Below are 17,124 nucleotides of genomic sequence, written 5' to 3'. Positions count from 1 at the left end.
GCTGGTTAGTTGGGGAGAATCCGGACAGGATATACATTGCAATGTGTTTGCCCCTTCCACTGCACTGCTTTCCGCTGGTTTATTTATTTTCGTTTTATTTATTTGTGTTATTTATAGTCCGCCTTTCTCACGGAGACGCAAGACAAATTATACAGTGTGAGGACATTTCAATAGGCAATGTAATAGAATCACAGAATCATAGGGCTGGAAGGGGCCTGTAGGGTCATCTAGTCCAACCACACAATGCAGGACATTCACAAATCCCCCTCCCCCCACATCCAATGACCCTTACTCCCTGCTCGACGCATGCAAAGATTTAGAACCAGTAGAAATCTGAGACAGAGTTGAAGAAAGACTGAAACAGAGCATAAGCAATTCTATGACTGACGTATTAAACAACATAGAACTACCTAGTAGGATTATACCTCGAGCAATAGATAGTACTTAGTAGCATGCATCCCATTCCCAGCCTTCCCCAACTGGTCAGTTAAGTTGCAGCAGAATCCAACAGACGGAAATGCCCTCTAGGGAACAGTTTCGGACCACTTTGGGGAGAGCTTGGCAGTGAAAACATTCCCCAAATGCTCTGTACCGGTTTCAGCTCAATGCTACACATTTGAGAATCCCAGAGGGTTAAACTGAATTGAAATCTCTAGTTAGCCACCAGATGGCGCACAAGAGGCACCAAACACGCTGTCAAGGGTGTAAAACTTCAGCAGAAAGCCACATGGGAGCCAATGATTCCTTGCCCATCGTTCTGAATTCCTGGAGTATGCCGCTTGGCGGACACCCCAAGCCTCAATGGCGTGAAACTGCTAGGTTTCCAAATGTGCCCCCTCCCCCCCATTTCAAAAGAAATCCTATAGCAATAGCACGCTTGTTTAGCAAACTACCCATCAACAGAATATTTTGGCATTTAAGCTAAGGGAAAATATTGGCGTGCACTTCAATGGGGAATTACTAGAGGATTTGCACAAAGACTGGCCCGTCTCATGTGGGCTCTGCACATAAATACCCTTTTCAACATCAGCGTCTGCCCAGAGGAGGAAGCGTACTGCCGTGTGAATGAGCCGTCTATTGAGTTCGCCGTACCGTTTGCTCACCGGCATCTCCAGATAAATAGGACCTCCCGCAGAAGAATGGGGGAAGTCTCTTCCGAAGACTCCGAATGGCCAATGGCAGCAAGTGGAGACAAATATGGTGCCGGAGGGATCGTTGGCCAGACTACGAATTAAGCAGCTTCCTCTACGCACAACGGCCCACCTACGCACGGGGCAGGCCAAGGGCCAATTTCCAAAAACCAAACTTCTCACTGACCGAGAGGGCCCCACAGCTCCTCGGCAAGAGCACAAACAGTGCACCCAGGAAGTCTCAATTGCTATCAGCATTTCAGGCAGAAAAGATCTTAGCCAACAGGGCTACCCACGTGGGAGTACAGAAGTTTCGCTTCTGGAGTTTCCTCTTTGATCGCCCGTTCCCGCACTGTAATCATGGCTGGATGTTGCAGTCACCGAGTGATGAAACACATGTGCGAACCAACCCCAAAACATTGAGTAATCCAGCCGTAAGACATCAGCGGAACAATCCTGAGTGGAGTTACACCCTTCCAAGCCCATTGATATCAGTGAACCGAGAAAGATGGTGACTCCGATTAGGACGGCACCCCAAGTGACATTCGGGCATGTGAGAGCCAGCTGCAGTGGCTGTGGAGAGTGACATTTTATGCAGGGCTCTTTTTCAGGGGGAACGCGGGGGAATGGAGTTCCGGAACCTCTTGAAAATACTCAGCAATAGTGCTTGAAAATAATATGATTTCAAGGAATCCCGTGTGTTTGTTCCTCATTTTCCTCTTGAGAGTTCCGCCACCTCTTTTCCCAGAAAAAAAACCCTGATTTTATGTAACTGCCAGAATGAAGACCAGTTTTCAAGAAGAAGCCATTTACACATTGTGCAGTGAGAAGCGTGCAATTTCTGTGTGCCTGATAGAAACCTGATTCAATAGCCAAGAGCGTTGAAGGTTGCTTCCCTCTTGTCAAACTACAGATATGGGAAACAGAAAGCTCACAACTTCTTATTCGGGGAGGGAAAAACAATGAGCCCGGCTCCACATATTCTCCTAAGTTTGGCCTGGGAGTTATCCTTTTGTGCTGCCCCCAAACCCTACCTCTTTTCTGTCTGGCATGAGGGCTGGTGTTCCTGTTGTTTGACATCTCCATGCCTGAGAGCTCCGATCTGTTTTCGCCCAAACTGACCGACTTTCTGCTGTACCTTTAGAGACAAAAGAAATGCAACAAGCATTAGGAAGCTGCTAAGAGGTGTTCCTTTATGGCAAGGATTGCTCCACAAATACGATAAAACCTTCCTGTAAAAATTAACTTTTGTACAACAGAAGGACGAGTGCTTGTTGGACATATAAGAAGACTCCCTTGACACCTTTTAAGCAGTGCTGCTCCTCGTCCAGAAGGGATAGTAGCATGGAATCCAAGGGTCACCTGTAACATCGCCCACACTCCATGCATCTGCCCAGTGGTGGAGTGGGAGAAAAAACAGCCGTCGGGGTAAGCAAAACAGATTTTGAAGGGACACACACACCAGCTCCTAAGAAAAATGCCTGGCAGAGTGTCAGTTTGCTGTTCAGTTCTCCAGCCATAGCTACACCATGTTCTCATGTTATAATCTGTAGCTGTTTAGTTCTCTCCCTCCAGGCCCAGGTGCTGTCCAGGCCGCCTATATCCATGGGAGCGAAGAATTCTCTTATCACCCAGTTCCAGCCAACCTTGACGTCCTCGTCTTCCCAGGCTCTCCAGACAGGACTAGGGGGGGGGGGGGAGGCTGGAAATGGGTGTTTGAAGTGTTGTTACTTTTGTTCTATGTGTCATTCTCAACAAAGCTTTGGTTCAGCCAAGGGCCTCAAGTCCTTGGATCATGGACCCCTGTATCCTGAGCATAATCTTCCAATAAACCTTTTGAAACCAAGAGACCTTGTGCTTCTTGCAGAAGGGGGGAGACGAACTCTAGATAACTGGGATTCCATAGTCTGACAATGCCAATGTGAAGCAAATGCGGCAAAGGTAGGAAAAGAGTTTTGTCCTTCTGATTGCCACCCACCAGCTATTCCCACGGCATAGGAGTAAAACAATCATGTGACTGCTCTGTTCTTAGCAGGCTTGGTGGCTGCTCCAGCTCATGGCAAACTGGTCATCTAGTTTGTTCATCATGGGTGGAGCCTACAGTTTGGGGGCTCTGCTCAGCTACCACTCAGGAATCCTATGCTGGCAGCCTCTATATCACAGCGTGCTCTACTCTCACTCCCTAGAACTCTGGAGGATCCTGCTTTTTGCACGGCTGCCCATTGCGAATCTCTGTTAAGGGAGGTTTGTGCAGGCCTCTGAAAGCCGAATCCTGTGTTTGGGAGAGGAGTCTGATGTGAAACTGTTTAGATGCTTTGCCATGGGCTCACTTCGATGAAAGTAAATGTAGGCCAGTCCTTTCCTGAAGCTGATCTTGTCTCAGAATTTGAAACCATTCTTTGGAAAGCTCAAAGCATCTCCCATCCAAACACTAAGCAAGTTGAGACTTGCGTGCTTTAACAACCTAAGCGCACTGGGTGCCCACAGATCATCCTCTGGGCTATCAACTGTATTTGCGAAGCTCTGGGTACCATTTAGCATATGATTCCTGAGTGGTAGCTGAGCTGGTGCAGCAGCACAAGAATATTCACAAACATTCCATCTTCCAAGCCAAAAGCCACCAGAATGTCTGAAGTTCAGCTTCTATGAGAAATGGAAAACTTAAAAATGGGCTCAGCCCCCAACTTCGGAAGATCTCCAACCTCCAACCCCAATCCTCCTTCGGTACCCCGACTCCTCTAAACCAAACCAGCCCTTCTGAAACCTAATTTTTCAGTCTGTGTTTGTGGCAAACTGGCAGGGAGGCAGCTGGGACCGGCTGATGGACAAGCAGGCAGGAAGAGAGTGGCTCTCTCTCTTTCTCTCCCCCACCCCCAGCATACAGAGACAGTTTCAGCAGTCTCTGACGCATCGTGTGTGCCTTGGGAAATGTGGTCCTCAGGGCACATGAGGTACCAATTCCAGGTGCCCCAGAGGTTACATTTCCGCAGGAACATCTGGCTGTTTGGATGTTGAAGGTGCTGGGGTGGGAAAGGAAGGGAGACAGGGAAGTTGATGGACATTCAGAGCTAAGCTACAAGAGATAAATTACATGAGGACGTGCACATGAAGGGAGTCACAATGTTAGCAGAGAAGCTGAGTTTTAAAAGAGATTGGAAGGCTTTGTCAATTTCTCTACAGAGCCAGGTAGATGGCTGCTCAGAGGGTTTGCTAATTTCCTCCTTGCCTCCTGAAGGTTCTGTCAGTTTCACCTCCCCCTCTAGGAGGCGAAGAAGAAATTAACAAACCCTCAGTGGTGTGGAGGGCAATCTAAACTCCCCTCTGTCTGGAGATCAGGGGCCAAGGCCACAAGCCATGTGACCATTTTATCCGAGGGCAACCCACTGAGTTCCACCACCTCTTTTCCTGGAAAAAAAAGCCCTGGTTGCAGTGCTTGCTTTTATACTGAAGGTGGGCTTTTCTCTCTCCCTCTCCCTCCCTTCCTCTCTCTCTCTCTCACACACACACACCATTAAAGTTGGTACTTAATGTTCAAGGTTTGTGAACTTTGGCAGCATCTCTAGAACGCAGTTGGTTTGTGTGAGATTGAAACTTCACGCAAGGCCTGGGGCCCAGAGTAGCCTTGTGGAGCAAGCCGAAAAACTAGGAAGAGGTCCCAGCAGGTAAGGAAGGTAGAAGGAGTGGAGCCCAGAGGCAATGCGGCTGGATGAAGGATGCACAGCAGGCCATGGAGAAACCTGAGAGAGACATGAATAGTGGCCTGATGGGACTAAGGGATGGAGCGGAGCTGGCCAACCAGTTAGGTGCAACGAGGTCTGCCTCTTGGGAGGCTCTGCACCCCCTGCAAGCCACAACCTCAGCCCCAGAGAAGATGGCTTGAGTGGAGGCAGCTTCCTAGTAGTGCAGGGAGGAAGAGGATGGGGGCAGTGGCTTCCCCATAGTGCAGAGATAGGGAGGAGGAGGGCTGCAGCAGCGGCTTCCTGACAGTGTAAGAGGGAGGGGGTGGCCATTTCTCAGCACAGGGGTGCCAAAAATCCAAGGGTTCCCTGGGACTGAGACCCTATATGCTGTGAGGCCATAAAGAGACAGAACTTCTAGGGAGGCTGATCAAGAGGCAGGGTGGCTTCCCAAAGTGGGATAAAGTTAGGCTTGTGTCACGGGCTGGGCCTGCCCAAGCAGGGTGCTCCAAGTCCAAGCACCAACACAAAGCCCAGGGGGAGTTCAAGAGTCGAAAGCCAAGTCCAGTCCGAAGTCAGAGACTGAGATAAGCACCAGGAAGTGAGTCCAGAATCCAAAAGCTAGGCCAAGTACAGTCCAAGGTCAGTTACCAATGGCGTCAGGTCTAGAGGCAGGCACAAGCGAGATAACGAGGGACACAGAGTGGTTGCAGGTAGTGTAACACCTTGCTTCCACGCCTGGTGCTTCCTCCAGGCTGGCTTTTATAGCCAGGCGTGGTTTGCAGCCAGCTGCTGGGGCTTCACCCTGATGTTACTCATCATCGCTCTCCAGCAGCTGGCGTTGACTCAGCAAACGAGCATTGCGCCATCTTTCCTGTAGCTCCAGCCTCTGCCTTTGCCTGCGGTGCTCTCTGGGCGTGGGTGAACCTGGGGGAGTGGAAGCCCCCGGCTGGGCTTCCCCTGTGGTGTTGGAAGTCCCTGGCTGAGCTTCCCCTGTGGTGTTAGGGCTTGGGAGTACCGGTGGTTCTGTCCCAGCTGTTGGCTGTGAACTCTGATTGGCCTCTGCTGAGTCAGGGCTGGCTACACAGAGCTCCTCTCCTGAGGAATTCCAGCTGGCTACACAAAGCTCCTCTTCTCCTAAGGAGTCCTCGCTATCACTGAGCCCAGACTGGGCCATGACAGGTTGTCAGGCCTGGCAACCAGTGGGACACTGAGGGGGCAGGAGACATGAGTGTGGCTGTCAACAATGGTATGACATCACTTATGGAGAAAAACCTGGAAGGGATGTCATGCCTCTCTAGGAATCACCTGAAACTCTAAGGTAAACCATAGAGTTTCCAGCAATTCCTAGAGAGGACTGACAGTACTTGCAGGTTTTCTCTGAATTGATGTCATGCCATTGGCCTGATGGCCATTAAAAAAAAATCTCCCATTGCTGGTTGGTGGAAAATTCCCTGCCTCTTCTGGAAGACCAGTAACCCTAGATAAAGTAGGCTGATAGAGGAAAAACAGGAACCTGACGAATCTAGGTGTCAGGAGCTGAAGAACAAAAACTTTCAACGATGAAATAAAATCCTTTGTTTATGGGGGCATAGCACTTTTTTATCTTGTTGCTACAGGCTGTACCTGTGATACAAACCTATAGAGTTTACAGGAGTTTAAGCAAGTAGCTTTCTCCTTTGTTTCTTCAACAATGCTCTGTTAGATCCAGAGGAGTTAGCCATGTTAGCCTGTAGTAGCAAAATCATAAAGACTAACCAGCTTTATTGTAGCATAAGCTTTTGAGAGCCACAGCTCTCTTCATCAGATGCATCTAGGGTCATCTCCCTTAAGGAACGACAGTCTGAGCGCCCGCATTATAATCCGAGTTCCTCTTGGCAGAAAGAGGACGCCATCAACCACATTCGCAGATTCGTAGTTCAAAGTAAAACATTCTCACCATTCCCAGGCAGTATTCAAACTGCTCTGGGTCTCAGTGTTTGCTCATGTAGTGTTTGCTGAGGCACACCCAGCCAGTTTGCATAACAGCCACATAACCTTCTGCACTTCCCCCAAACAGCTGCGATCTGTAAAGATAGCAGCAAAGTATCTCACTGCTGAAGATGAAACAGGGATGGAGGAAAAATGCCCACTTCTCCTCACCCACACATGTCTTTTGTTGCAAAGATTGGCTACTCCTCACCCACCCAATTTTCTACATAATCTTTAAAAGGTCCATTGAGTTCAGCATCTTGTTTCCCACAAAAGCTGGCCAGATGACCCTGGGAGACCTGAAGGAAAGCAATAGCCCTCCTCAGGGCTTTTTTTCTGGGAAAAGAGGTGGTGGAACTCAGTGGGTTGCCCTCAGAGAAAATGGTCACATGGCTTGTGGCCCTCCTCCAGTGTTGCCCCCTAACTGGTCTTGAGAGGTACACTGCCTCTGAACATGGAGTTTTTCTATGAGCCATTTGGTTGATGCGAGGCAGTGCCCCCTAGCCGGGGGAGTACAACATATGCCCTCCCTACTAGTGATACCACCATCGCTCATATTTCCCTGCCAAAATGCTTTGGAGATGGCTAAAAAGGTGGTCATTTAGGTTATGTGCCCTGTGTTTTATATATATATACACATATGTATACATATATGTGTGTGTGTGTATTTTAATCTGTGTATTTAAGATGTTTTATGGTTTTTAATTGTATATACTGTGAAATATGATTTTAAACTTGGTTGTAATCCGCCCTGAGCCAGCTGATGCAGGGAGGGCAGAATATAAATCGAATAAAATAAATAAATAAATTATGTAGTGTCGAAGGCTTTCACGGCCGGAGTGTCACAGTGACACTGAGAGATCCCTTTCTTTTGGTGCTACACCTCTGAAGATGCCAGCCACAGCTGCTGGCGAAACGTCAGGAACTACAATGCCAAGACCACGGCTATACAGCCCAGAAAACCCACAACCACCAAATTGTGTAGTCTTTGATAGACCTCTCCACAAGTAGTGTGTCTAATGACTAGGGTTGCCAACCTCCACGTGGGGCCTGGCAATCTCCTGGAATTACAAGTGATCTCCAGGCCATAGAGATTAGTTCCCCTGGAGAAAATGGCTGCCTCGGGAGGTCGACTCTATATTATATCCAGCTGAGTTCTCTCCCCTCCTGGAACTCTGTTGTCCCCATGCTCCACCCACCAAACCTCCAGGAATTTCCCATCTTGGAGTGGGCAACCCTACCAATGAAATTTATCTAAGCGAGTTTCCATTCGCACATCCTGAGGCAGTAGATTCCACAAGGTAATCGTGCACTGTGTGATGAAGTAATGCCCATCAACCTTATTGGGTGAACTACATTTCTAACATCATGGGGATGCATCATTTCATCAGTCTGTCATCTCCCTCTGTACGTATTTTTTTTTTCTAAACGAAAGAGCGTCAATCCCTTCATTTCTTCCTGGTGGGGAAGTTGCAGGTGGGGACCCATGTTGGTCTGCAGTAGAAGAGCAAGATGTGAGCCCAGTAGTGCCTTAAAGTCCAGCGAGATTCCCAGGGTACGAGCTTCTGAGAGACAGGCTCCCTTCGTCAACTGACAAAGGGAGCTTCCATCCTGGAAATCTCGTCGGTCTTTAAGGTGCTGCTAGACTCAGATCTTGCCTTTGTAGGGAAGATGCTCCATTACCATTTTGGTTGCCCTTTTCTGACCCTTTCCAGCTCTATAATACCTCTCCTGTAGTGGAGCAAATGGAATTTTACATAGTATTCCAAGTGCAGCTACAGCATAAATTTATATAAATGCCGTATGATGCTAGCAGTGTTATTTTCAGTTCCTTTCCTAATGAACTGGAAGTTGAAACCTGCCTTTCTCAGGGCCACAGCATACTGTCAATGTTTCCCTTGAGTTACTCACTGCAATTCCACAATGTTTTCACTGAGCTATACTTTACAATTAGTCACCAACTCCTCAGACTCAAATTAGTGTACACATGAAGTTCAGACTTCTGCCCCGAAGTGGGTAACTTTTACATTTACTTACGCAGAGCCTGATTTTCCATTCTGTTGCCTCCGTCCTCACCCACCTTGATGAGATACTTTAGACGTGCTTCACAAGTCACGGGGAGGTTTTGTTTTTTGGAAGTGCATTATATTGTCTACTGTCCAGATGTCTAGTAAGGAAGTCAATTCTGGCATGTTTGGGTTTGGAAGGTCAACCATTTTGAGTTTAGGTAGACCTTTAAGACCTCTTGGATGCATGCCATCCAGGCCCCAGTAACTTGTTAACCTTCAATTTGTGGATTAACCGTAAACCTTTATCTCAACATCTTTTATTGGACTCATTTCTTCAAATGCCCTCATTGAGAAACAGCTCTTCAGATGTGGGTAGTAAGATCTTCCACAACAAAGATAGATACAAGGAATTCATGCAGAATCTAAGCAATGTGCCTACAAATGGTTGGACGGAATGGACTGTGCAATGTCGCTTAATGCTAGAAAAGGTATAGGAATCTCAGAAGTGGGCAGTAGAGAATCAGAAAAGGGAATCAGATAGGTTGACCTTTCCTTTGTCCACTCCTACAGCTGACTCTGTTACCCAGAATGCTATTAATTCTGATCACTTCCCTTCTCTCTCTTCCTCTGTCCACCATGAGGGCTGGACATGCTTTCTACAATCTCTCTCCATCCTAGCTTAGATAGATATCTAGAAGCCCTTACTTTGCTTTTCCTATCTAGTACGGAGTTCTCCTACAATAAAGAACTTCTATTTCTTTCTTAAGTAACAGACCTCAGTGGGAACGTATTCCTCGTGCAGCCAGGCTATAGAATTCCACTGCCACTAATAACCCTTTCGCCGCTTTGCAAGATGCCTCCCTAGCTGGCTTTCCTGCTTTGGTGTAGTGAAATACCTGAATCTCTTAACGGATGTTTAGGATACATTCGTTTTTTACTTGTTAATTTACGCTTGTTTCGCCAGGTTGTGCTTCTTTTTGTTCTTGTTTTGGTAAGACCTCCATCTTTTAAGGAAAGCCTTCTTTTTTCAGCTTCCTCAACTCCATCCATTACCCATGCAGGCACTTTCTCAGACTTGCTCTTACTTTTCCTAATTTTTGGTATATGCACGGCTTTATTTCTGGGAAAAGAAGTGGTGGAACTCCGTGGCGTAGCGTGGGTTGCCAGCACCGAGGGCAACTCCCGGCAGGAGGTGGCACCCCTGACAGCACGTGCTCCTGGGACCTTCTGCCTCCGGCTGGAGGGAAGCTCTCGAGGAAGTGGCGGTAGAGGCAGCCCCTACCAGGTAAGCGGGGGCTTGGGGCCGCTGAGGCTCAGAGGCGGGCGCCTTGGGCTGCCCTCGGGGAAGAAACAGGATCAGGGGCAGAGCCACCAGACACGTGATTACTTTCGAGAGGTGCCGGAACTGTTCCACTGTGTTCCTGCTGAAAAAAAGCCCTGGGTATATGCATTCTCTGAGCTTCTACTAAAGCAGCCGTGAAGCTTTGACCCTCTGTTTCACCTTCCTTTTATCTAATCCTCTCACTGTAAGGCACTTCCTTCTTTAAACCAACGGTGACCACTGCCTTGGACTCTGTCGGCAACTTTCCATTTACTTCTGTGTTGAACTTGGTCGTACTGTGGATGCTGTTCACCAACATTCAGTGACACATCTGGTATTAGATCCTTCGGGCAACACAAATGGTTAATTCTGTGGTTGCTTCCCTCCCCTCCATTCAGGATACAGTCATTTATGAAATTTTAAAATCTTGTTTTCTTCATAATCTCAAAGCACATTTACCTCATCAACATGAGGGTAGTTGGTCACCCATTATTACAACACTTTTTCCCCTTCTGTGGCTTCCCTGATTTCTATCTCAAGATCAGCCTCGGAGTCTGAGAAGGGCAACAGTTCCCAGTACTAGGTGATTTTTCTGATTAGTTATTTCCACCCACAATTCAGCAGAAGAGTTTATTCTTCTTTTACCTATTGGGCCCTATCAGGGCTCATTTCGAGGGGGAGCGCACAGGAACGCAGTTCCGGCAGTTTTCCAAAGAGGTCACATGTCAGGTAGCCCCACCCACCTGACTCTCAGTCATTTTGGGCCTGTTTCAGCCTGGATTGGGGCTGAAATGGCCCGGATCAGGCCTCTGACGGGTGGTGGATCACTCTCCTGCTCATCAGAGGCCCGATTCTGACCATTTTGGGCCCCTTTTCAGCCATTTTCAGCCCCTTTTTGCCATTTTGGGCCCAATTTGCCCCTGAATGGCCAGGATTGGGTCCAAAACCTCCAGAATAGGTGACGTCAGGGGGTGTGGCATATGCAAATCAGTTATACTAACGACACACTTCCGGTGATGGCAAGAGGTGTGGCATATGCTAATGAGTTATGCTAATGATTTCCTCCAGCTCTTTTTCTACGAAATGACCCCTGGGCCCTATGATCTCTGACACCATCCTTTGCAAACGCGTTCTTCCTTTGGTCTCCTTATGGTGTCATCATTTCCAATTGAATCCAGTAGAACTGTATAAAGAATGAGCAGGTGAAGACACAAACAGATGGCTGCTGGTGCTAAGGAATTCAGCGTTGTGTGCCTGGAACTTTTTGCATGCACAGAATTCTGCTGCAGCTGACCAAGTACATGAGGGGCCACGCTATGCGGCTGGTGGGCTGTGTCCATCTTACGGAGTCACAACTTGTGCAGACTTATTTTGTAACACCTTCCAAAGACAAGGAGGCATGTGTGATCGAAGACTATAAGCTGGTGAAGTATTAAGAACTCTTGCGCCCTACAAACATGGCTTGGGTGAACTACGGTTACCATAAACCTGATATCGTTCTATTAATATCTTTATTCATCCTGCTCAACTCACTATGTCATGGATGCTTTGAGAACTAATTATATTACGTCACTGCCTTGGTTTTTACACAACACTTTCTGCACAAAGGTGCAAAGTTCAAGAAAATGGAGAATATTTTTTCTGTTTGTTCTTGCTGTTGGCAGCTTGAGAGATAGACTAGCAAGTTAAAGACTGTTCCCTGGAAAAACACCTAGTTAACGATTCTGAAAATTTATGGCAGCAATAAAATGGCTAGTGCCAGAGATCACACAGTCTCATCTGATAGAAGGACCTACACTTTGAAACATTAGCTTAGTCTACTGCACGTTGCGGGGGGCATCAAGGAGGTCTTAGGACTGTACATCTGGCTACTACCGGACAGTGTTCAGCGCATGCTTATCTAGGTGTGCATGGTGGCACAAACGCATAGGCTGTTACCACAAAGGCACAGATCTGAACCAACCGAATGGCATTAATAAAGAAGTTCCTTCTAGGGCTGAGCTACAGGTTCTTCGGGCACAGGTGTTTACCTACCTCATCAAAAGCTCATCAGATCATTGAAAGAGTGAGCGCCATGCCTGCTGCACAGATCCACATGGACCATCCTAGCCAGTCAGAGACCACAAAATGAAAACCAACCACAAGGGAGGGATGGCATTCTTCCCCATCTCCTCTCCCCTTACGTCAGAATAAATGCCTTAAGGGCCAGGCGCTCAAAGGACTGTCTCCTCCCCTACCATGAAGTGAGCAACTTTTTCAGTGACGGTGTCCGCCTTTTTTAAATATCCTCCACCTCGAGATTTGTCTAGTGCCTGTCTTGTCCAGAACAAAACATTCCTCTTTAAGCAAGCTGTTCATTGAAGGGTTCGAGCTATTTTGGTGGCGGTTTTAATGGCCTGATTCTAGCTTAAGAGCGGTTTTAGGGATGAGATTATGAGCTGCTTGATATTGTTTTACGCTGTTTAATATGGACCTGTCCAGATGCTGGCCACATCTGCCATACCCATACCTGCGGGGCTGGGGCTGGAAGTTATGATATTACGACTGTCTGTTGCAGCTGTGTTTCTTTACTCTCCCAGGACGTGAATTCTTCTTGCTCCTAAGCGCTGGGAAAAGAGCCCACGTAACCTTGAACCCCGTGTCCTCCCCTGTGCAGATAGTTCCCAGCAGAATTAGCAGCCTCTAGGAAGGGGTGTGTGTGTTAGCCTGCAAATGATATCTGTTCTTGATATTTGGGTGTGCCTCATTCCTGACAATGAACCCAGTAAGATCATAAACTAGCAACTTTTCAATAAAACTCTTACTAACAAACAGTGGAGTCTTTCGAAGGTTGCTTGGCAGATCCTTACAACCTGGCAGGCTCTTGGTTTGTTTTTATGACTTGTGTTAATATTATTTGTTTGTTTGTTTTTATGATTTTACTAGCAACAGAGCCCATTTTTTAAAAAACGGACACTCGAAAACCCGGGAATGCTGGGCTTCCCTCGGCGGCGGCACCCTCCAGAGGGGCGGGCTTGCCTGATCATCCTGCCACCACAGCACCCTCTGGAGGGGCAGGTGGGCTCCCCTGGCCTCTCCAGAGGGGCGGGCGGGCTTGTCTGAAACACGGTTTCCCTTTTATATAGATGCAGAGGAGGTCGCTGTAGTTCAACAGAAACCTTTCAAAAACAAAATCCAACGGGAGGCTGCTGAACTGGAATTCATATGCAAATTTGACTCTGTCAAGCTGGGACTGAATAGGGACTATGAATGGTTATCACATTAGATTTCCTTTACAGAGGCGGGGTCTGGGGGAGCTCAGTGGCACCTAGCGTGGGCTTTCGGGACCACAGATCTCTTTGTCAGATGCATCTGGCAGGGAGAGCTGTGGTTATCGAAGGCCCGTACTGCATTGGAATTGGATGGTCTAGCTGTTTGGCTGCTACAAACTAACAAGGCAGACTCCTTTGAAGCCAACTGATCCACACACCAAAAGGAGATGTTTACATATACTAGCAAAGGAATGTTTTGGTTGCTCCCTCCCCCTCCCCCCCTTATTGCCTCTTCTCTCTCCTCCCCTTCTCCTCCCTCCTCTTCTATATTTGACCAGTCTCTGTATCATGCATCTGACGAAGAGAACTTGATTCTCGAAAGCTTATACTACAATAAAATTGGTTAGTCTTAAAGGTGCTACTGGACTCTTTTTGATTTTGCTTTTATATAGAGAGATTATTGTGTTGTTTTTAACTTATGAATCACTTCAATGAGATATATATTTTCTAAATAAATAATAATAATAAGACACTGCTCTGATTCTCCCCCCGGACTTAGTACCTTTCTAAGGTACTAAGAAAGGGGGGGGGGTCAATGTACCACAGAGGTTTTCTGCTTGGTTATATTATTTATCCATTTCCACCATAATAGGGTACCCTTTGGAAACCATACAGTTTCCAATCATAAACATTCTATATAAAATAATTATTAATAACAACTATAGTGGTAATAATACTTATTGCACTTATATACCGTTCTTCCAGACAGATTAGAGCCCCACTAAGAGTGGTGAACTAAAACATCACCCTAGATCCAGGATAAAGCCAACATATAGCTAAGGGCTCTTCTAAAATGTTCTACCTTGGACTTCTTCATAAACCACTAAAGGAAAGAACAGTCCTTACATCTTTCAGCAGCTCATTCCAAAGGGATGAAGCTGCTAAAGAAGAGAGTATTGAATGGGCGAATGTTGACTTCAGCTCTCGTAGAAAGGGAACCAAAAGCAGGCCTGCCCTGGTGAGAAGACCGTCGGTTCTGCCTAGGCTCATATGGAGGACCATTAGAGAAGTCCTTCTAAGAAACTCCTTGAAGTAAGAGTCTCTCTACACGTGACATCTTACACGGGAATGCTCAAGCATAGGGAGACACAATGTTAGCCAGGAAGCGTAGTTTTAAAAGACAGAGCCGAAGGCTTTGTCAATTTCACCTGTCTACCTGAGGGTATTTTAAAGAGACAGAGTTGGCACTCCTCAAAGGGTTTGCTAATTTCATCTTTGCCTCTCCCTCCAGGAAGGGGAAGTGAAATTGACAGAGCCTTCTGGGAGAAGATGAAATTAACAAACCCTCTGAAGAGATCTCTGTTGGCTAGGTAGAGAGGTGAAACTGACAGAGCCTCTATCTTTTTAAACTATGCTTCCCGGCTAACATAGTGTCTCCCTACACTTGAGCATCCCCGTGTAAGATGTCTCGTGTAGAGAGACTCTAAGGTCATTCAAATAAGCAAGCTAGGAACTACAGGCTTTGCATCTGGGATTGTGGATTCTTTCCACGTGCTTTGGGACTCCAAGGTGCCATTTCACTGTGCCATGAAGCTGGAAGAGGGAACTTCAGTCACTGTCTAGATGGGGATAGAGATCACTGTGCTGAACCTTACTGATTCAGGAAGTAAGTGGAATCACCCACCTTTTCCTGCTAAACAGGAAGGGGGCAAAGGTTCTTTAATCTCAGGGTAATTTGAGATTATGGTTGTTGTGGGTTTTCCGGGCTGTATTGCCGTGGTCTTGGCATTGTAGTTCCTGACGTTTCGCCAGCAGCTGTGGCTGGCATCTTCAGAGGTGTAGCACCAAAAGACAGAGATCTCTCAGTGTCACAGTGTGGAAAAGATGTAGGTCATTTGTATCTACTCAGGAGGGGTGGGGTTGAGCTGAGTCATCCTGTAAGAGTTTCCCAGGGTGTGGAATGCTAATGGCGGGAGGCTTCACTGTATCCTGAGGAGGTTCTTTTGCATATGGATTGGTACTTGATGTGGTACTTGATGTGTTTTTCAGAACTGGAAAAACACCAGGCTAACAAAACATTCTGTCCCCGACAATAGCCCTGCAGAGAAGATTAGCACATCAAGTACCAATCCATATGCAAAGGAACCTCCTCGGGATACAGTGAAGCCTCCCTCCATTAGCATTCCACACCCTGGGAAACTCTTACAGGATGACTCAGCCCAAACCCACCTTCCTGAGTAGATATAAATGACCTGCCAACTTCTTTTCCACACTGTGAGATCTCTGTCTTTTGGTGCTACACCTCTGAAGATGCCAGCCACAGCTGCTGGCGAAACGTCAGGAACTACAATGCCAAGACCACGGCAATACAGCCCGGAAAACCCACAACAGCCATCGTTCTCCGGCCGTGAAAGCCTTCGACAATACAATTTGAGATTAGATAACATATTTTTTTTACTTGATTACTCGGTGGCTCTGATCCTCATGGAAGATTAAACGAATATATAAAACATCTTCTAGACATGACAAGACAGCACACATGGTAGAAATGCGAAAAGAGCTATGAGAGAGAGATGCGCCCCTTCTGCCATGGCCTGCCCCCCTCTCTTTCAAGCATAATACGCTGACGGTACTGATAAAATTGGACTTGGTCTCACCATGATGCCTGCTTAGTTGCATCTGTTGATGGACGGCCAGCCTGGCTGTGCTCCTGAGATCCTAAGCAGAGCATTGGGGGCCGTGTCTGGATGGGTGACGCAGAGCAGACTGAAGATGGACCCTATGAGGACGGAGGTCCTGTACCTGGGCTGTGGGGGGATAGATATGGGGATTCAGCTCCCGGCCTTGGAAGGGGCACCACTTGTGCCTGTTTCATCGGTGAAGAGCCTTGGTGTGACGCTGGACTCCTCTTTGTCAATGGAGGCCCAGGTCAAGGCAGCTGCCAGAACTGCCTTTTTCCATCTTCGGCAGGCCAGGCAGCTTGCCCCCTATCTCTCAACCCATGACCTAATGACAGTGATCCATGCAACGGTCGCCTCCAGATTAGATTACTGTAACTCGCTCTATGCAGGGTTTCCCTTGGGCCTGACCCGGAAACTGCAGCGGGTCCAAGATGCTGCTGCTCGTGTCCTGACAGGAATTTCATTCAGGGCACATGTGACTCCAACTCTGCAGCAGCTGCATTGGCTCCCCGTGGAATTCCGGATCAGGTTCAAGGTTCTGGTTCTGACCTATAAAGCCCTAAACGGACTGGGACCAGCATACCTGAGGGACCGCCTCTCCGCACATGTACCTCGGAGAGCTCTTAGATCTGCAAGTAAACACCACTGGTGGTCCCTGGCCCCAGGGAGGCTCGGCTGGCCTCGACCAGGGCCAGGGCATTTTCTGTCCTGGCCCCAACCTGGTGGAACTCTCTGTCGGAAGACACTCGGGCCTGCCAAGATCTTGTATCTTTTCGGCGAGCCTGTAAGACAGAGATGTTCCACCAGGTATATGGTTGAGGCCAGCACTGGATCCATCTAATTAGCCTCCCTGCTGGTCTCCTGTCAGAGGGGGGGGGAGCATATGGTCCATCTGCCTCCCCATGCTTGAAGAGTTAGAGGTTCACCAACCCACACCTCCACCCTTTTCTTCCCTTGTGTATGGTGGGCAGGGACAGGGGGAAGGGTGTCCCATTTGGAATGTGGATATCCATGAGATGTTCTTTTATTGGTTTTACTTCTTGTATCTTATTTATGATTGTGACCCGCCCTGAGCCTGCTTGCG

General features: G+C 47.7%; 1 protein-coding gene across 1 annotated transcript in view; it reads right to left on the bottom strand.

The window, feature by feature from the left end:
* The window catches only part of MCF2L2 (MCF.2 cell line derived transforming sequence-like 2), a 272,166-nt gene that overhangs the window by 23,053 nt on the left and 231,989 nt on the right, over positions 1-17,124 (bottom strand). Inside the window, exon 25 of the mRNA XM_054982756.1 lies at positions 2,165-2,268. Coding sequence (XP_054838731.1) covers positions 2,165-2,268 — 104 coding nt within the window. The remainder of the gene's footprint in view (positions 1-2,164; positions 2,269-17,124) is intronic.

The sequence above is a fragment of the Eublepharis macularius genome, chromosome 6 (assembly GCF_028583425.1).
Source record: "Eublepharis macularius isolate TG4126 chromosome 6, MPM_Emac_v1.0, whole genome shotgun sequence".
Lineage (NCBI taxonomy): Eukaryota > Metazoa > Chordata > Lepidosauria > Squamata > Eublepharidae > Eublepharis > Eublepharis macularius.
The sequence above is the reverse complement of the archived record's forward strand: the minus strand, read 5'-3'. Positions and strand labels throughout refer to the sequence as shown.